At 42.5% G+C, this 21,084-nt stretch overlaps 2 protein-coding genes across 5 annotated transcripts in view; one reads left to right on the top strand and one right to left on the bottom strand.

The window, feature by feature from the left end:
• Positions 1–1,359: 1,359 nt before the first annotated feature.
• LOC103187054 (THAP domain-containing protein 2-like) lies at positions 1,360–19,901 on the bottom strand. Of its 3 annotated transcripts, XR_006084890.1 has the most exons (4): positions 19,490–19,901; positions 7,057–7,252; positions 2,164–4,370; positions 1,360–1,470 (listed from the first exon to the last, which is right to left on the bottom strand). XR_006084890.1 is itself a non-coding variant. In XM_042332538.1 (3 exons), the coding sequence occupies exons 1-3, from the start codon at positions 19,558–19,560 to the stop codon at positions 4,053–4,055; spliced, it is 585 nt and encodes a 194-aa protein (XP_042188472.1). In that variant the 5' UTR covers positions 19,561–19,901; the 3' UTR covers positions 2,108–4,052. The 3 variants fall into 3 exon arrangements, 2 of the variants coding, with proteins under 2 accessions (XP_042188472.1, XP_042188473.1); XM_042332538.1 differs by lacking the exon at positions 1,360–1,470 and having other exon boundaries at positions 2,108–4,370; XM_042332539.1 differs by lacking the exon at positions 1,360–1,470 and having other exon boundaries at positions 2,108–4,370; positions 7,057–7,159.
• galnt11 (UDP-N-acetyl-alpha-D-galactosamine:polypeptide N-acetylgalactosaminyltransferase 11 (GalNAc-T11)) overlaps positions 19,093–21,084 on the top strand; it is an 80,037-nt gene continuing 78,045 nt past the window's right edge. For both annotated transcript variants that reach the window (XM_042332537.1, XM_042332536.1), the window contains exon 1: positions 19,093–19,165. The gene's annotated coding sequence lies outside the window, so the exon portion shown is untranslated. The remainder of the gene's footprint in view (positions 19,166–21,084) is intronic.

The following is a 21,084-nucleotide window of genomic DNA, read 5'->3' as shown; positions in this document are numbered from 1 at the left end:
TCAGTTTTAATTTGATTTTCTTATTTGGGTCGGTTAACCTTATGAGCTCTCTCAGCTGCAACAAAGCATTCACTCCCTCTCTACTTCTGTTACTGTAGTCAGAATTACTTCTTTGGGCCAATCCTAACATTTCAATTCCTTCAGTTCGGAGGCCTATCCCAATCTCCATATTCCAAATATTCTATTCCTGGGTCAGACTCATTACGTTTTCTCACGCTAATGACCCCGATTCTCTTCAGTTACTGAGTGTGTAGTAGCTACTCCTCATTCATATAGCCATTCCCCGAGTGTTTCTCAGTGGGTTCGCCCTGTATGCTTCATCGAATGTTGCATGTTAGTAATTTGTCCCGGTCGCTTGCTGCATCTACCATTATCTTATTCTTATACTCCAGTAGAAATAAATTCTGAAGTTCTACGTCAATGTCCTCGAGCCCCACGTTGTCGCCAAGTGCGATGGTTCTCACTCCTTGTACTTGCGAATTTTAGTAAAATTTTTGTATTAAGTGACTTCACACTTTCTAACCCTCCCTGTCAGTGTGAGTCACTGCTCAAAGGCTCAACCAAATCAGAATTAGACACTCAGACTAGTATTCCAATTTAACAGCCTGATAACTGGAATATCTAATTCGAGTATGCTAGCACTACCAGAACTCCGATGTCAACAGCTACTCTCTAAGTGCTTACTGCTTTTCTTATTTTAGAATATTACGGAGGTTCGAGGATACATTCAGCAGAATATCTTGCATGTAAGGAATACAACAATTTAAGATAAACAACAATGGGATCAAATATAACTAACACACATAACTATATAACTAGCAGCACAGTACTACATTAGTAAAGAGGCTTCAACTAACTGACAGTACAATAGTCCTTTGATGTCAGTATGTACCAGATGACGACCATTAGCTCGTGACGATGAACGACGAGCATTGCCTTTTATAGACATGTGGCTCCACCTCACCATGATGTGAATGTAAGTGGCTTTTTCCCGCGCGAGTGTTCACGTGACTTTCCAGGCTGCTTGTTAACTGCCTGTCAATTAAACAGTTTTGAGCCGAGATATTGTTGGAACTTGGGCTCTTATGCTGTAAGTAACTTAGCAACTTATGCTGATTGCTAAGTCTTTTGCACACAGCTTCTGGAACCAAATCTTTTGCAAGCAGTTTCTCAAACAGATTCTTAATTAAAGGGACAGGTCTCCCCATTTCCCTTAAATAATACATATAATTTTACTCATTACTAAGGATTGCAAAAACAGGGTAACCGTGACAATATTCCTCAGTGACCTAAAGTTCATTTAGGTCACATAACTTTTGGGAAATCAGTTATTTTTTTCCGAAACATGAACATGTCACAATTATCAGGTGCTGGAAATGGAGGTAAAGTCAGTCATCATTCTCCAGAGGTTGGGTTTCCCTTGAACTGCAGATTTCTTCTGTAAACGTTCCTGAATGTCTGAGTACTACCCTGAAAGATAATGAAAATACATTGGTATCAATTTTGATGATTAATATCCGTTCCACAATCCAACACGTAACATAATCTACTCTAAGAGCACTCAATATCTTTATGGGGCTTAGTCTGGAGCCTGAAGCATGTGGAATCCCATCACCATGCTTAAGAGTACCCAAACCATTTCCACATGGAAATTTCTGTGTCTGGATTGAATGTGTACTCTCTCCCTAGAGGGATGCACCCTTCTTATCTAATTCCAGACAGTATTAGACACAGGCTAGAAAGAGCTAAGGACCCCAGAGTGTGTGTTGGGAGTACTGCTGGAGTTTATCCAACTAAAAATGTATGGCTTGCATTGTGAGTAATATCTGGCAAGCCTCCCACTGCATGTCCAGCCAGAATCACCCTACCCATGGTTAACTTGAGCTGAGTGGAAAGAATCCCTGCTCCCAGTGACTGGACCATCTCTTCAAGTTTCTTCCGATGAGGCACATTGGCTTGTCTGTTATTAGTGGTGTCTTGGAGTACTGTAGACTCACTTGACTCAGGAACCAGAGTACAGACCAGCACACACGGCTGATTCAATTCCATTGACAAGCAAGTTACATAGAAGCCAACTCAGCTCCAAGATGACATGCAACCTTCCCCCACACCACCAAGAAGATATCACATATATCACACAAATGTATCAGGAGTATTTTCTACCTGTCAACCTCCCTCCAATGCAATGGAATGGTACCACTTGAAAGAGGAATAGCGTGTTAATGCGTAGATAGAAACATCATTAGAATTTAATGTCCGTACATCATCTTGTGCTCCTATCAGAAATATTCTCTCCAGTTTGTTGATCACTCACGCTCTATTGGTAAGTAAAAATACATTCATCATGTTTTCCTGAAGTAAAAAACAATTGCTGTATCATTGCTTTATTTTTGCAACATTTAAAATAACCAGCTAGTAATAATCAAGCTGCTTTCCTCCATCTTCTCAACACTGTTGACCTCCCTCTTTCATCCCCAACACAGTTGAAACCATAGTCAACACCCTTGTCGCTTCCAAACTAGACTTCTCCAAAGGCCTCCTTGCGCCGTTCCCAACTCAACCCACCAAAAGCTACAGATCATTCCAAATTCCGTAGCATATTCTTTCCTGTATGAAGCAATGCAAGTCAATCTTCCTCATCTTTTCTAGGCTCTCTATCTCTCTGCGATTAACTTTAAGATCCTCATTATAAGCTTCAAATATCTCCAAGCTCCACTGTAACTTCTTGTGGATTTATTCTTCCACTCACGTCCTCTGTTCTGTTACCTCTGGCTAATTCCTTTGCCCCTCACTCCCACTACCGGTGAATGAGCCTTCAGGTAACTTGTCCCCGCTTTCTGGAATTCTCTCCCTGAAGCCTTGCACCCTTTTTCTCTGCTTTCAAAACCGTACGAAAAAAAGTGCGCTCCAATAACCCCCCTCCAGTATCTCCCTCCAACTACTCCCACACCCAGTGTCTCACACTATGTTTAGGCTCCCACATCACGTCTGTAAAGCATTTTGAAACATGCAAAACTATGCTATGCAAGTGCAAGTTATTGTAGCAATACTCTACCATTAGAGGTAGAACACAAGAAGATGATTATCTGCTATGGCTGCTTCTTTTGTTCAGCTAACAGCAATGGCTCCAGTACAACAAAATTTGCTGACAACTGCAAAGATTTTATTGCTCAGGAATGATTACTGTACAATTTCGATACTGGAGGCACATATGTCTTTCTTAGCTGTGATAATCTGGTGCGGAATGGAGTAATGTAACCCTTTCTTGATAGCTGTTTGTCCACAATGCAAAATTTGGATAAATCTAGTAGTGTCAACAGCTGGTACAGATGGTTTGCATGGAGAAAGGAAATGCATCACTCTTCAAGCCATGACTTGGAATGTATCCATTGCCCATTTTTAATTGGACATCCAGTGTAGAAAATTGAAAAAAAACACCAATATCTCTGGAACAGAACCATCACTAGTTAAATGTAAAGTCTACAAACGAAACATGTATCATTGCTAATTTTGTTTTCTTGAAGTGCTGAACACAAATAGTATGGCACTCCATGATTCCAAGGCAACCACTGTTTCAACCATCTACACATTGAAAAGTTATGGAGAGAGAGTTGCATTTAAAGTCTGCAGATGCAAACATGCATCATTCCAAACCTTTTATCTGGAAGAGGTGAACGCAAATAATGCTGGCCCTCCATTAACTCCAAGATAATGACTGACGTAAACCATCTACCCAATTCAAGGTTGTGAAGAACAGAGTTACATTTAAAATATATAGATGCAATATGCATCATTGCTAACCCTTTATCTTGAAGAGCAAAATGCAAAGAGCAGTGGCCCTACATACATTCTCCCACATCAACTACCCACGTTCTTCAAAGTGGGGAGAAGAGGGGATAGATGATTGAAAATACAGAATTCCTGTGCTTTGAGCTGAAGAGAAGGGAACAGTACTGTTAGGAAAAATCTCTTGCCACTTCACCGTCTTCACTGATAAGTCTTTCAGTAGCTGTAGCTTATTTTTCTTTATGTGATTTGGCACTCAGTGTAGGTTACATAGGCTCTTCAACCTTGATATCAGGCACAGGATATTTCTCCTTTAGGTTTTCCAGAAGATTGTTCACCCAGCTCCATTTCTTGGCTACTCGTCGTTCTCTCTGTTTGCTAATTTTGATTTTTTTCCTGAGGACTTCCACCTCATCTTGTAACTGGAAAATTTTTCTTTTGGCCGCAATGGGATTATCTAGACAGTAGCTGTGCTCTAAGAACACGTCTTTGCTGCTGAAGCTCGACTCGGTGACAGCCTTGGATGGGCCCTCTTGGCTGCAGTCACCCTCAGGGATCTGCTCAGATTTCCTGGTAGGCAATTTCTAAAGAAACGAGAGTTACAGTGTGTCAACATACCAGAAATGTTATTGAAACATAGTTTCCGCCCCATTATCAGCAATTTGTCTTTCAGCCATTCTGCCTCCACTCTCTGAAACTCCATCCCAGAGTCCCTCTGATGCACTCCCTTCCTCCCCTTTTCAAGGCACAACTCAATAGTGCGCTTTTGGTCAACTTTTATTATCTCAAAACCTGAGTCAGCGTAACCCCATACGACAACAACAATTTTACATTTTATATAATATACACTTACATTTAATATTTACATATAGAGGAAATTTCAAAGTTCTTCACCGAATTGTCTGGGAGCTTGAGACTGTATGATTTTTTTTTACGGTTTTGATTTTTTTTTTCTGGTCCTGGACATTCCTATACAATAGTTCCAAGACTTACTATTGAACGCTTGCATCCCATCATCAGCAGTTGGGCTTTCAGCCATTTTGTCCCCGCTCTCTGAAACTCCATCCCGGAGTCCCTCCGATTCAATCCCTTCCTTCTTTGTTTCAAGAGACGTTTCAAAACTCTCTTTGACCGTGCTTTTGTCAACTTTCCCTGCCCTACCCTCAGCTCGGGTGGCCATCGAGTACTGTTAATGTGGTTTGGGATGACCCCAGGCTTGAAAGGTGCTAGATAAATGTAAATTGTATTATACTGTAACAAGATGCCACAGGTTTTGTTTCAAAGGGTAATTTCAGAACAGACATCAGGAGGTATATCTTTACCCAGAGGGTAATTAATGACTGGAACAGGTTGCCAGGATCTGAGTGGTTGAGGCAAGGAAGATGGGACTTATTTAAAAAAATTGATGCTGTGATGGGACAGACTATCAGGGCCAGTATTCTGGAAAGACGAGATCAAACGGGCCATAGAGCCTTCTCTATCCAAATCAATATGTTTGCAGTCTTCTTGCTAACAATCCTCCAGATAATTTGGCTGCTTACAAAAACACAACCATCAAATTTGACAGCAGTTATCTGTGACTCACTTTGAAAACTTTCAATGTTATAAAGCAATGTGCTTTAATGTGATAAAGCAGCTATAACATTGAATCAACAATTTTATTTCATGGATTATTAGTTTAATTTATTAATGGAATGCAAAACTGGGACATGGGGCAATCCTCAAAGCAAATAGGATAGATTTGGATGTTTTGGAAATAAATGATAGTATAGCATATCTGATTCTTTCAGAGAAATTTGTGAACAAAAAAATATTATTCCAGGATTTAGTTTAACACTTGCCTTGTTTGTGAACAAGTTGTAAGAGACATGCGAGGACAAACCAGTCCCATCAAACCTGAGGAATTCTATAGAAGGTCAGGCTGCAAGTGCCTGGTAATAACACAACCGCAGCTTAACCCATCCAAAATAAAAATGGCTCACTCTCATGGGTTCTCTCTTTGCTGCACATGTAGCCTACTTGTGTTCTCTTTCTCTTTCCTAACACCACCCTGTATCTTTTTTTTAGTCAGCCAGCTGTGTGACACATGTGAAAACCCATTACCATGCTTATCCATGTCCAACTCAGACTGGATTCTACACATGCCATCTACAAATAGAATTTCCATGTCTCAAATTGAATGCCCTCTCTCCCCAAGAGACGCAAGCTGCTTACCTAATTCTGACAGCATTAGGTGCAGGTTGGCAAGAGCCAAGGCTTGGTATACTGCTACAATAAGAACTTGCATTGATACGGTGCCCCTCATGTGGGATAGCATCTCGGAGCTGCTGGAGTTTAACCAGCTTAAAGTGGACAGCTTGCCATCGAAAACCCTATCTGGCACACTTCCTGTTGCTTGTCCAGCTGGAACACCCTTCTTGTTGGGGCTTTGACTTTCAGAGTTAACAGGAGCTGTGTGCTCAACACTCCAAAATACTTTGCTGTGTGAAGGACATTATATAAATGCAAGTTATTATGTAGCTTTTATTACTGGAAAAATTATTTCTGAGTGAAAAATATTCATGCTCCAGGTAACTGGTTTGCCTCTCAAAGCCCTTCTGCTGTTCCCAAACACAAACCAAATTTAGAAGATAGTTTATATTTATAAAAAATGTTATTGAATAAAAAATCTTAATACTGCACTGAAAACAACTTGCAAATATAGTTAATGCCTTTCATGTAGAGCCTAGTTCATAGAGCTTTTTTTCCAGAGACAGTTTAGGTCACAAAGCAAAGTGGCAAGAGGTAATAATAATAATAATCCTTGCATTTGATATAGGGCTTTTCACGTCTTCTCGACATCTCAAAGCGCTTCACAGAATAGACTGTAAAGTGAATTGACCGTATATTTGTGGGCGAAAAGCTGTGAGAAAATGATCAAAAGCTTGCCAGGTAGTGCTTTCAAAAACATAGTCAAAGAGATAGATTTAGGAGGATATCTAAAACAGGGAGACAGAAGGAGATATTGGTATGGATTTCATGAATGTAAGTGTATGGTGGTTGAGATTCCAGCTACTGATTGTAAGACAGAGAAGTCGAGGGACATGCAGAAGCAGGGTGAAGTTTGAGTAGCAAAGAGGTGGAAGGTGAGGGGTTGGAGATGTGTTTGAGATATGAAAAAGAATTGGCAACCCTAAAATCTCATCTAATTTTATTATTACTTCATGATGTTTTGGATTGTTGTCTCATGATTTTGTTACTAAGGACAGTAATGATGGTTCAAATACTTACTTTATCTTGAAGATGAGGTGGAAAGTCAAATATCGTAGGGACAGCATCCTCTCGCAAGCGCCTGGTTTGTCCTGTCCGATCAAAGCATGTTGATTCAAAATGTCTGGAACACAGAAAGGTATGCTTGCCAGGTATAAAGTTTTCACGCTGAACAAGCTGTACCCACTCTGTCCTTCTGTAAGCATTGGACGGAAACCTGAAATCAAAGCCATATGAGAATCATATTACCTTCTCTAGTCAGCAGATCCATTTCCTATAGGACATACTTAAAATTCTAATAATAATCCCTGGGTTTGATACAACGCCTTATCATGTCTTCGAGACATCTCAAAGCACTGCACAGAATATACTGTAAAATGAATTGACTACATATTTTCTCAGAAATTGCAATGTAGTTTTCTAAGGCAGCCTAATAGTCTATAGAAAAGCGATCCGCCAATCGACTAATGACCGGGTTCTTACTTACTGCTAGGTAAGTAGAGGCCTTTGGAATAAGAAAAGTTGCCTAACATTTCGCCCTGCTGGGAATCGAACCCAGGTCTCTCGCTTGCGAGACGAGTGCTCCAACCACTGAGCTACAGGACTCCTAATTGTAGATGTTAGCAGATATGTAAGCATATCCTCTCCAAGGTTCTGGAACGAGTTGTTGCTTCTCAGCTTCGCTCCTTCCTCTCCCGCCACTGCCTTCACAAACCCCTCCAATCGGGTTTCCACAGCACAGAAACAGCCTGGGTCAAAGTGACAAATGACATTCTGTCCATCTGCGACCAGGGCTCCCTCTGCCTCCTCGTCATCCTTGACCTCTCTGCTGCTTTTGACACTGTTGACCACTCTATCCTCATCCACCTCCTCTCGTCTCACCTAAACCTTCGCTGTCCTTGACTGGTTCAGACCATACCTCTCACACCTCCACGGCCTCCACTTCATCTCCACAAACGGTTTCTCCTCTAGCCCTCGCACTGTCTCGTGCAACATTCCTCAGGGCTCTGTCCTTGGTTCCCTCTTCTTCAACATCTATATGCTCCCTCTTGGTGACATCATCCACAGACATGGGGTCAACTTCCACATGTATGCGGATGAACCCAACTGTACCTCTCTGCCTCCACCCTTGACTCCAGAACCACTGCTGTCCTGACAGAATGTCTGTCAGACATCAAGTTCTGGATGAGAGCTAACTTTCTACAGTTGAATGTCAACAAAACTGAGGCCCTCCTGATTGGCTCTGTCAGCACCTCCACACCTCAGGCACTGAAGACATCACCATCCACGGTTGCACACTCCACCTCACTGAGCCAGTCCGGAACCTTGGCAACTTGTTTGACCCTCAACTATTCTTTCTACCCCAATCCGTGCCAAGACCCGCTCTGCCTTCCCCCACATCCGCAACATCGCCCGGCTCCGCCACTGTCTCACACTGCAGGCGGCCAAAACCCTCATACACGCATTCACAACATCGTGGCTTGACTATGCAAACTCCTTGCTTGCCAGCCTCCCCAACTCCTCCCTCGACAGGCTGCAGATCATCCAGAACTCTGCAGCCCATATCCTCTCCCGCACCAGGCTCCATGACCCTATCACCCCCATCCTTGCCCGACTCCACTGGCTTCCCATCACCCAGAGGATACAGTTCAAGATCCTGGTCATCACCTTCAAAGCGCTCCATGGCCTTGCACCCCCCCTACCTCTGCGACCTCCTAACCCCCTACCATCCTGCCCGCTCCCTCCACTCAGCGAGCTCCAGCCTGCTTCACGTCCCCCGCCTTGCCCATCCCACCATTAGCGGGCGGGACTTCTGCCACTCTGTCCCCACCCTCTGAAACTCCATCCCACAGTCCCACCACCTCGCCCCCTCCCTAGCCTCCTTCAAGACACATCTCAAGACCCTCCTCTTCGACCGTGCTTTCGATTACCCTGCTTCCCTCCACCCTCCCCAATCCCGACCCCCAGCTCGGGTCAGAAACACTGACTGTCCAGCGCGTTGGGATGTCCTCCCGATGTGAAAGGCGCAATACAAATGTAATTTTGTTGTTGTCAATACAGTTTAGGTTCGGCCTGGCTTGATAGCACTCTTAACTCTGATTCAGAACATTGTGTGTTCAAGCCACACACTGGGACTTTGAACTTATATAGTCTCATTATCTAGGTCATATATTTTGCCCATAAAATATACAGTCAATTCACTTTACAGTATATTCTGTGAAGCGCTTTGAGACGTCTTGAAGACATGATAAGGTGCTATATCAAATGCAAGGATTATTATTATAATATAGTCTGGACTGACACTCCAATGCAATACTGGAAGCATGCTGCATTGTTAGAGATGTAATCCTTCACAGATGAGATGTTAAACCAAGTGAATGCTGAAGATTCAGTGGCACTATTTGAAATACAGTTGATTGTAGAGCACACTTGGGAAAAACACACAGAGTTTATTATAAGATATAATCAATCCTCAATGAGATCTGGTAGGAACATGAGAATAGCCATTAAGCATGTTTAATGTTAGCAGCTCAAATGCAACATAAAACTTATCCGTTCTGCTGGTGAAACAACACAAAATTTATAGTTGGACTATAAGGAAGGCAGCAATGGAAATTTGCATGACTTCTATGCAAAGCAGCTCTGTATTAATCACCACAATGTTAAAACTATTATCCAAAGCAGTCTTAAACAATGAGCCCAATTCACAGCCAGCCAGGCCCACTCCTGCCCTGATAGAATAGAATATTGGCATCAAGCAGACAAAAACAAAGGACTACTATAAACAGGGAAACTAATATCCTTAAAAAAACTTTGATCAAATTAAAAGTCAACATCCCAGTGAATTGGATTGCAGTTGTGAATTGTTGCCTTCAGAAGCAGGTACTTTGGTTTTGGCGATTGCATGCGCTTGAGCGTAGGGCTCCACGAGCAGAACAAATCTAACATTGGAGCTCTTTGCAGGTAAGAAATACAACTACTGCAGATTGGGATGGAAAATGAATGGCCATGGAGCTTTGTGAGAATGAGTGGGACACAATGTATGATAAATTACTCTATTGTCTCAAACCAAACAGTTAGAACCTGACCAAAGCTCTTCCTTTACTTGTACTCGGAGGCTAATTGCTCATAGATCAAGAAGCGCTACCTTGCTGGGTAAGGTCACCTTTGTTGGCAGAAGCTCTGAATTATCACTTTTTTTTCTTGCTACCTCATAATTTTTAGAGTAGGCCATTTAAGGCCAAAGTCAAGGTCATTTAATTCAGACATTTCACCCACAAAAAATACGGTCAATTCATTTTACAGTATATTCTGTAAAGCGCTTTGAGACATCTCAACAATGTGATAAGCACTGTATCAAATGCAAGGATTATCATTATCATAAAGGTGCAACAGACATAATTTATTGGTAAGATAATGTCAAAGAGACCCTAGTCAAAGATCGCACCTATAAGAGGAGAAATTCAAAGTGCTAATAAGTCAACCAAGGAACTCTCTCTCCCCCACCACCACCCCTGGAGTCCTGTAGTTTGCAGCGAGAGGAACTGGGTTTGATTCCTGTCAAGGCAAAACATTGGGCAAGTTTCCTTACTCCACACTCCTGTTTACCTAGCAGTAAGTAGGAATCCAATTGTTAATCGATTGGCGGATCGCTTTTCCAGGAGTAATAATTCCTTCAAATAAATAAAAATAATTTGGTCACTCAATCCTCGACTGTTTGTGGGACACTGCCGCGCGCAATTGGCTATCACGTTTAACCCATAAAGTATAGTCATTCACTTTACAGCAAATGTTGTGAAGCACTTTGAGACGTCTCGAAGCATGCTAAGGCGCTATATCAAATGCAAGGTTTATTATTATTTAAAACCATGATTGCATTGGGATGTGACAAATTTATACCTATGCACATCAAAGTAAGCAAAGGCATTGTATTTCTGAAAGATCTCATCTGTGTGAAGTTTGTCAAATTCAGGGGAAGGTAAAGGTGCTCTCTCTCTATCTATCTGTCTCTCCGCTATAAAAATGCAACTTCTTTTTGCTGTCTCCCTCTCTTTACGCTTCTTGCTTCCTCTACATTTCTACCCTGCTTCCTGCATTTTATCTATCTCTTATTGTATGTCTCTTTTTACATACAGAATATGTATTATGTGGCATATATTAATTTCCCTCCCTCTTCCCTGTGTTTGTGGGTCTCTCTCTCACTCCCTGCTTTGTGGGTCTCTCCCTCCACTCTACATTTCTCTTACTGCCTGCGTCTCCCTCTCTCTTCTTTCCTGTGTGTTTATCTTCAGAAAGATGCAAAACCAATAGAGTAGTGATAATGGGGGACTTCAAACATAGACTGGCAAAATAACAGTGTAAAAGGCCAGGAGGGGGAAGGATTCCTGAAGTGCGTGCAGGATAACTTTCTGGATCAGTATGTTTCCAGCCCAACGAGGAAGGAAGCAGCGCTGGATCTAGTTCTGGGGAATGAAGTGGGGCAAATGGAGCAGGTTTCAGTAGGAGAGCATCTGGACAATAGTGATCACAACATCACAACATTAGCTTTATAGCACTTATGAAACGGTTCAAGGAACAATCAAAGATGAAGATTCTCAACTGGAAGAGGGCTAATTTCAGTGAGTTAGGTGGACTGGAAAGAAAGATTGGCAGGTAAAACACCTAACAAGCAATGGGAAGCCTTCAAGAGGAGAAAGTTCGGGGACAGAACAAATACATACCCACAAAGGGGAAAGGTAGGGCATCCAAACCTCCCTGGATGACTAAGGAAATTGGAATTAAAATAAAACAGAAAAAGGAGGCTTATGATAAATGTCAAGTGCAAAATACAGAAGATAATCAAATAGAATCTAGAAAGTACACAGGAGAACTGAAAAAGCAAATAAAAGGGGCAAAGAATTTGTATGAGAAAAGATTAGTGGGTAACATAAAAGGGAACCTAAGGTATTTTATAAGCATATACAGAATAAAAGGTTAGTCAAAGGTAGGGGCGAATTAGGGACCAAAGAGGAAATCTTCTTATAGAGGCAGAGGGCATGACTGACATACTGACTGAGTACTTTGCAACTGTCTTCACAAAAGAAGAGGATGCAGTCAATGCCACAGTATCGGAGGAGAGGATAGCGAAATTGGATAGGATAAGAATAAAGAGAGAGGAGGTACTAGAAAGGTTGACAGTGCTCAAGGTAGATAAGTCACCTGGTCCAGACTGGATGCATCCTCGATTACTGAGGGAGGTAAGGGTGGAAATAGCAGAGGCTCTGGACAAAATTTTTCAAACCTCCTTGGACACTGGGGTGGTGCCAGAGGACTGGAGGGTTGAAAATGTTCCTCTCCTGTAAAGGGGCAGAAGGATAAACCCGGGAACTACAGGACTAACGTCAGTTAGTGGGGAAATGTTTAGAGACTATAATCCGGGACAAAATAAAGGCCTCAGCTAGAATACTGTGTCCAGTTTTGGGCACCACACTTTGGGAAGGATGCCAAGGCATTGGAGAGGATGCAAAGAAGATTTACCAGGATGGCACCAGAGAATGAGGGACTTCAGTTATCAGGAGAGGATAGAGAAGTAGGATTATTCTCCTTAGAGCGAAAGGTTAGGAGGAAACTTAATAGACGTTTTCAAAATTATGAGGTAATTCGATAGGGTGAACAAGGAGAAACTATTTCCACTGGTGGGTGCGATGGTAACCCGAGGACACCATTTAAACTAGTTGTTAAAAGAAACAGAGGGGAGGTGAGGAAATTTGTTTTCACACAGCGAGTTGTTTGGATCTGGAATGCATTGCCTGAAAGGGTGGTGGAAGCCGATTTGGTAACAACGTTTAAGAGAGAAATAGATAATTATTTGGGGAGGACAAGTTTGCAGGGCTATGGGGAGAGAGCGGGGGAGTGGGATTGATTTGGATAGCTTGTTTCAATGAGCCAGCACAGACATGATGGACCGAATGGCCTCCTTATGTGCTGTATAATTCTATTATTTTATGTGTCTCAGTCACTCTATACCCATGTCTCTCTGGACCTGTGTGCATTTCTCTGGCAGTATATCTCAGTGTCAGTGTGTCTATATATATCTCAGAGTCAGTGTGTCTGTACATCTCAGAGTCAGTGTGTGTGTACATCTCAGTGTCAGTGTGTGTGTACATCTCAGTGTCAGTGTGTGTGTATATCTCTCATTGTCAGTATGTGTGTACACCTCAGTGTCTGTGTGCGTGTACATCTCAAGTGTCAGTGTGTGTGTATCTGTGTCAGTGTGTGTGTATATCTCAGTGTCAGTATGTGTGTACATCTCAGTATCAGTGTGTGTGTACATCTCAGTGTCAGTGTGTGTGTATATCTCTCATTGTCAGTATGTGTGTACATCTCAGTGTCTGTGTGTGTGTATCTGTGTCAGTGTGTGTGTATATCTCAGTGCCAGTGTGTGTGTGTTTATCTCTCAGTGTCAGTGCGTATGTATATCTGTGTCAGTGCGTGTGTATATCTCAGTGTCAGTGCGTGTGTATATCTCAGTGTCAGTGCGTGTGTATATTTCAGTGTCAGTGTGTGTATATTTCAGTGTCAGAGTGTGTATATTTCAGTGTCAGTGTGTGTATATTTCAGTGTCAGTGTGTGTATATTTCAGTGTCTGTGTGTGTATCTCTCAGTGTCAGTGTGTGTATACCTTTCAGTGTCAGTATGTGTGTACATCTCAGTGTCAGTGTGTGTGTACATCTCAGTGTCAGTGTGTGTGTATATCTCTCATTGTCAGTATGTGTGTACACCTCAGTGTCTGTGTGCGTGTACATCTCAAGTGTCAGTGTGTGCGTATCTCTCAGTGTCAGTGTGTGTACATCTCAGTGTCAGTGTGTGTGTACATCTCAGTGCCAGTGTGTGTTTATCTCTCAGTGTCAGCGTGAGTATATCTCTCAGTGTCAGTGCGTGTGTATATCTCAGTGTCAGTGCGTGTGTATATCTCGGTGTCAGTGCGTGTGTATATCTCAGTGTCAGTGAGTGTGTATATTTCAATGTCAGTGTGGTGTGTTTATTTCAGTGTCAGTATGTATCTCAGTGTCAGTATGTGTATATCTCAGTGTCTGTGTATGTATCTCAGTGTCTGTGTATGTATCTCAATGTCAGTGAGTGTATATTTCAGTGTCAGTGTGTGTATATTTCAGTGTCAGTATGTGTGTATATTTCTCAGTGTCGGTGTGTGTGTATATCTCTCAGTGTTAGTGTATATCTCAGTGTCAGTGTGTGTGTATCTCTCAGTGTATGTGTGTATATTTGTGGCATGTAAATAGTGTGTGTGTGTGTGTATATCTGTGTGTGTGTATATTTGTGCTAGTTTATATAGCAGTGTGTGTATATCAGTGTATGTGTGTATATTTGTCAGTGTATACAGTAGTGTGTGTGTATATCAATGTATGTGTGTGTATTTGTATCAATGTATATAGTAGTGGATGTATATCAGTGCGTGTGTGTAGTTGTGTCAGTGTATATCAGTGCGTGTGTGTAGTTGTCAGTATACATCAGTGTGTAGTTGTGTCAGTGTATATCAGTGTGTAGTTGTGTCAGAGTATATCAGTGCGTGTGTGTAGTTGTGTCAGTGTATAGTTGTGTCAGTGTATATCAGTGTATAGTTGTGTCAATGTATATCAGTGTGTGTGTAGTTGTGTTAGTGTACATCAGTGTGTGTGTGTAGTTGTGTCAGTGTATATCAGTGTGTAGTTGTGTCAGTGTATAGTTGTGTCAGTGTGTATCAGTGTATAGTTGTGTCAGTGTGTATCAGTGTATAGTTGTGTGAGTGTATATCAGTGTGTAGTTGTGTCAGTGTATATCAGTGTGTGTGTGTAGTTGTGTCAGTGTATAACAGTGTGTGTAGTTGAGTCAGTGTGTATCAGTGTGTGTAGTTGTGTCAGTGTATAACAGTGTGTATGTGTACTTGTGTCAGTGTGTATCAGTGTGTGTGTACTTGTGTCAGTGTGTATCAGTGTGTGTGTAGTTGTGTCAGTGTGTATCAGTGTGTGTGTAGTTGTGTCAGTGTGTATCAGTGTGTGTGTAGTTGTGTCAGTGTATAACAGTGTGTGTGTGTAGTTGTGTCAGTGTGTATGTAGTTGTGTCAGTGTGTGTGTAGTTGGTCAGTGTGTGTGTGTAGTTGTGTCAGTGTGTGTGTGTAGTTGTGTCAGTGTATAACAGTGTGTGTGTAGTCGTGTCAGTGTGTATCAGTGTGTGTGTAGTTGTGTCAGTGTATAACAGTGTGTGTGGGTAGTTGTGTCAGTGTATAACAGTGTGTGTGGGTAGTTGTGTCAGTGTATAACAGTGTGTGTGTGTAGTTGAGTCGGTGTATAAGTGTGTGTGTGTAGTTGTGTCAGTGTATAACAGTGTGTGTGTGTAGTTGTGTCAGTGTATAACAGTGTGTGTGTGTAGTTGTGTCAGTGTATAACAGTGTGTGTGTAGTTGTGTCAGTGTGTATCAGTGTGTGTGCAGTTGTGTCAGTGTATAACAGTGTGTGTGTGTAGTTGTGTCAGTGTATAACTGTGTGTGTGTAGTTGTGTCAGTGTGTATCAGTGTGTGTGCAGTTGTGTCAGTGTATATCAGTGCGTGTGTGTAGTTGTCAGTGTACATCAGTGTATAGTTGTGTCAGTGTATAACTGTGTATCAGTGTGTAGTTGTGTCAGTGTGTATCAGTGTGTAGTTGTGTCAGTGTATAACTGTGTATCAGTGTGTAGTTGTGTCGGTGTATAACTGTGTATCAGTGTGTAGTTGTGTCGGTGTATAACTGTGTATCAGTGTGTAGTTGTGTCAGTGTATAACTGTGTATCAGTGTGTAGTTGTGTCGGTGTATAACTGTGTATCAGTGTGTAGTTGTGTCGGTGTATAACTGTGTATCAGTGTGTAGTTGTGTCGGTGTATAACTGTGTATCAGTGTGTAGTTGTGTCAGTGTATAACTGTGTATCAGTGTGTAGTTGTGTCAGTGTATAACTGTGTATCAGTGTGTAGTTGTGTCGGTGTATAACTGTGTATCAGTGTGTAGTTGTGTCGGTGTATAACTGTGTATCAGTGTGTAGTTGTGTCGGTGTATAACTGTGTATCAGTGTGTAGTTGTGTCGGTGTATAACTGTGTATCAGTGTGTAGTTGTGTCGGTGTATAACTGTGTATCAGTGTGTAGTTGTGTCGGTGTATAACTGTGTATCAGTGTGTAGTTGTGTCGGTGTATAACTGTGTATCAGTGTGTAGTTGTGTCAGTGTATAACAGTGTGTAGTTGTGTCGGTGTATAACTGTATCAGTGTGTAGTTGTGTCGGTATATAACTGTGTATCAGTGTGTAGTTGTGTCAGTGTATAACTGTGTATCAGTGTGTAGTTGTGTCAGTGTATAACTGTGTATCAGTGTGTAGTTGTGTCAGTGTATAACAGTGTGTAGTTGTGTCGGTGTATAACTGTGTATCAGTGTGTAGTTGTGTCGGTGTATAACTGTGTATCAGTGTGTAGTTGTGTCAGTGTATAACTGTATCAGTGTGTAGTTGTGTCGGTGTATAACTGTGTATCAGTGTGTAGTTGTGTCGGTGTATAACTGTGTATCAGTGTGTAGTTGTGTCGGTGTATAACTGTGTATCAGTGTGTAGTTGTGTCGGTGTATAACTGTGTATCAGTGTGTAGTTGTGTCAGTGTATAACTGTGTATCAGTGTGTAGTTGTGTCGGTGTATAACTGTGTATCAGTGTGTAGTTGTGTCGGTGTATAACTGTGTATCAGTGTGTAGTTGTGTCGGTGTATAACTGTGTATCAGTGTGTAGTTGTGTCGGTGTATAACTGTGTATCAGTGTGTAGTTGTGTCGGTGTATAACTGTGTATCAGTGTGTAGTTGTGTCGTGTATAACTGTGTATCAGTGTGTAGTTGTGTCAGTGTATAACTGTGTATCAGTGTGTAGTTGTGTCGGTGTATAACTGTGTATCAGTGTGTAGTTGTGTCGGTGTATAACTGTGTATCAGTGTGTAGTTGTGTCGGTGTATAACTGTGTATCAGTGTGTAGTTGTGTCGGTGTATAACTGTGTATCAGTGTGTAGTTGTGTCGGTGTATAACTGTGTATCAGTGTGTAGTTGTGTCGGTGTATAACTGTGTATCAGTGTGTAGTTGTGTCGGTGTATAACTGTGTATCAGTGTGTAGTTGTGTCGGTGTATAACTGTGTATCAGTGTGTAGTTGTGTCGGTGTATAACTGTGTATCAGTGTGTAGTTGTGTCGGTGTATAACTGTGTATCAGTGTGTAGTTGTGTCGGTGTATAACTGTGTATCAGTGTGTAGTTGTGTCGGTGTATAACTGTGTATCAGTGTGTAGTTGTGTCGGTGTATAACTGTGTATCAGTGTGTAGTTGTGTCGGTGTATAACTGTGTATCAGTGTGTAGTTGTGTCGGTGTATAACTGTGTATCAGTGTGTAGTTGTGTCGGTGTATAACTGTGTATCAGTGTGTAGTTGTGTCGGTGTATAACTGTGTATCAGTGTGTAGTTGTGTCGGTGTATAACTGTGTATCAGTGTGTAGTTGTGTCGGTGTATAACTGTGTATCAGTGTGTAGTTGTGTCGGTGTATAACTGTGTATCAGTGTGTAGTTGTGTCGGTGTATAACTGTGTATCAGTGTGTAGTTGTGTCGGTGTATAACTGTGTATCAGTGTGTAGTTGTGTCGGTGTATAACTGTGTATCAGTGTGTAGTTGTGTCGGTGTATAACTGTGTATCAGTGTGTAGTTGTGTCGGTGTATAACTGTGTATCAGTGTGTAGTTGTGTCGGTGTATAACTGTGTATCAGTGTGTAGTTGTGTCGGTGTATAACTGTGTATCAGTGTGTAGTTGTGTCGGTGTATAACTGTGTATCAGTGTGTAGTTGTGTCGGTGTATAACTGTGTATCAGTGTGTAGTTGTGTCGGTGTATAACTGTGTATCAGTGTGTAGTTGTGTCGGTGTATAACTGTGTATCAGTGTGTAGTTGTGTCGGTGTATAACTGTGTATCAGTGTGTAGTTGTGTCGGTGTATAACTGTGTATCAGTGTGTAGTTGTGTCGGTGTATAACTGTGTATCAGTGTGTAGTTGTGTCGGTGTATAACTGTGTATCAGTGTGTAGTTGTGTCGGTGTATAACTGTGTATCAGTGTGTAGTTGTGTCGGTGTATAACTGTGTATCAGTGTGTAGTTGTGTCGGTGTATAACTGTGTATCAGTGTGTAGTTGTGTCGGTGTATAACTGTGTATCAGTGTGTAGTTGTGTCGGTGTATAACTGTGTATCAGTGTGTAGTTGTGTCGGTGTATAACTGTGTATCAGTGTGTAGTTGTGTCGGTGTATAACTGTGTATCAGTGTGTAGTTGTGTCGGTGTATAACTGTATCAGTGTGTAGTTGTGTCGGTGTATAACTGTGTATCAGTGTGTAGTTGTGTCGGTGTATAACTGTGTATCAGTGTGTAGTTGTGTCGGTGTATAACTGTGTATCAGTGTGTAGTTGTGTCGGTGTATAACTGTGTATCAGTGTGTAGTTGTGTCGGTGTATAACTGTGTATCAGTGTGTAGTTGTGTCGGTGTATAACTGTGTATCAGTGTGTAGTTGTGTCGGTGTATAACTGTGTATCAGTGTGTAGTTGTGTCGGTGTATAACTGTGTATCAGTGTGTAGTTGTGTCGGTGTATAACTGTGTATCAGTGTGTAGTTGTGTCGGTGTATAACTGTGTATCAGTGTGTAGTTGTGTCGGTGTATAACTGTGTATCAGTGTGTAGTTGTGTCGGTGTATAACTGTGTATCAGTGTGTAGTTGTCTCGGTGTATAACTGTGTATCAGTGTGTAGTTGTGTCGGTGTATAACTGTGTATCAGTGTGTAGTTGTGTCGGTGTATAACTGTGTATCAGTGTGTAGTTGTGTCGGTGTATAACTGTGTATCAGTGTGTAGTTGTGTCGGTGTATAACTGTGTATCAGTGTGTAGTTGTGTGTGTCTCGCGCTGCAGTGGTGGTTGGGTTGTGTACCGGAAGTGGCAGTCTCCCCAGTGGGTGGGCTCAGTGCGCACTTCCGCTCACTCTCTGCCTCAGTGGCGATGCTGCTGTTCAGCTCCGCAGCGGCGAAGAGCGGAGAAGCAGCGGCTGTAACACGCGCTGAGGCTGAGCCGGTGAGTCCGCGTGCCCCCCCCCCCATTGAAATACAGGTAACCGGCAAATAAACACGTCAGTCTCTCTCTCCCTCCTACAAACCTCTCGCAGATGTCTCTCTCTCTCCTCGCTGCAACGTCAGGCTGGTGAGGGCAAACATATTTACCTTGGCGGGACGAGGAGAGAGGCTGCTCCGCTTATGGCGGTAAACGAGGTGGCCGCTTTATGTTATAAAACCTCTGGAAGTAAGTTTTGTATGTGTATATGCGCGTGTGCCCGCGACCTGTGTGTAACGTGAAATATAAACAAACCGCCCGCCTCCCCCCGGGCGCCCTTTTCCTTACCTGTGGAAACTGACGTTGGTGTTTTTCTTAAACACCGCCGTGCACCCGTAAGCCGCGCAGCTGGTCGGCATTCTGACCGCGACGTGGCCGAAAGGGTAAAGGCGAAGAGAGAATTTGTGAGAAGCGCGCGGGGTGGTTCTGAGGGAAGGAAAAACAAGAAAAAAACGTCCGAGCTCTCCTACTTCCTTTACCAAGATGGCGGACTCAGAATTGCCAGCGGCTCCAGGAGTCACGTCGCGACGTGTGACGTCAGGGCACGTACACACCCTGACGTACTCTCAAGGGGATCAATGTGTAGCCAGCAAGCTGAGTAGGTCAGGTTAAATACAGAGCAAGACTCCGTCTACAGCTAGGTTGTCCTGGATAATAATCATAATAATAATATTTGCATTTGATATAGTTCCTTATCATTCTATCGAGACGTCTGGAAGGGCTTCAGAGAATATACTGTTAAGTGAATTGACTATATTTTGTGGGCAAAACCCGGCAGCAGATTGTGCACAGCAGTGTCCCTCAAACAGTCGTGGATTGAGTGACCAATATATTTATTTTGAAAGAATTATTACCCCCAAAAAGCAGTCCACCAATTGACTAACCAGTGGGTTCCTACCTTTTGCTAGGTAAACAGAGGCGTGTAGTAAGAAAACCTGCCTAACATTTAGCCCTGTCGGGTATCAAACCCAGGTCTCTCACTTGCGAGGCGAGCGCTCTAACCAATAAGCTACAGGACTCCACAGGAGACAATGAAGGGGAGGGAGGGGGCTCTTGATCTTAGCATTCCTGAGTACCCACCCTGCTGTCTTCCCATTCACAGCGTCAAACTATAACAACATCTTGTACTTCTACTGTGCCTTTGACGTAAATTTTAATGTCTCAAAATGGTTTCCATGTGACGGGGAGTTAAGGAGGGGCATGGTCAAAAAGGTAGGTTTTGTTTTGAAGGGAAGATTGCGGGTGATGGGATTTAGGAGTTGCAGAGGAGAGCATCATAGTGGCTGAGAGTTTGGCTGGACATACAGCAGATGTGAATCTATGGCATGTAAAGGAGGGGGCAAGGCAGGGATGGATCATCAGTATGAGTCTCTTGAAGTTTGTTTATCTTGCTATCTTCATTCCAACCTGTGAGGAGCACCCTCTTCAACACCAGTCAGAATATCTTTCCATCGCAAGATAACTCTGTCTTTTCTGGTGGTTTAGCACTAATTAAAATCAAATTATAATTATTGCATTTGTTGAAGTGCTTTCACACTGGGAGGATGTCACAAAGCCCTGCACAGTGTTTAAAATGACCCACAAGTGACTATCCTCCTTAAGAAGTAAGTAGATCTCCATGGAACTGAACTGGCTCCAAAGTCATGTGCGTGAAAACTGAATGTTGGAATTGGGTCAATGCTTTGATTCTTGAGCCAGGTGGATCTGCAGTACTCCAGGGCACTCTTGGTGCCAGACCAGCTAACCTGAAACGTTGGCAAGATATGGAGGGGCAGACTCGTCAACAGGAACAGGAATTCTTTCCATTCTGTTCCTATTAACCCTACAAGCCAATAATAAGTCCTCAGATGGTCTTATCTAGATAAACAGTGAGAAGCTTGCCG

The sequence above is a fragment of the Callorhinchus milii genome, unplaced genomic scaffold, assembly GCF_018977255.1.
Source record: "Callorhinchus milii isolate IMCB2004 unplaced genomic scaffold, IMCB_Cmil_1.0 Scaffold2, whole genome shotgun sequence".
Classification (NCBI taxonomy): domain Eukaryota; kingdom Metazoa; phylum Chordata; class Chondrichthyes; order Chimaeriformes; family Callorhinchidae; genus Callorhinchus; species Callorhinchus milii.
This window is presented reverse-complemented; position numbering and strand designations above follow the sequence as displayed.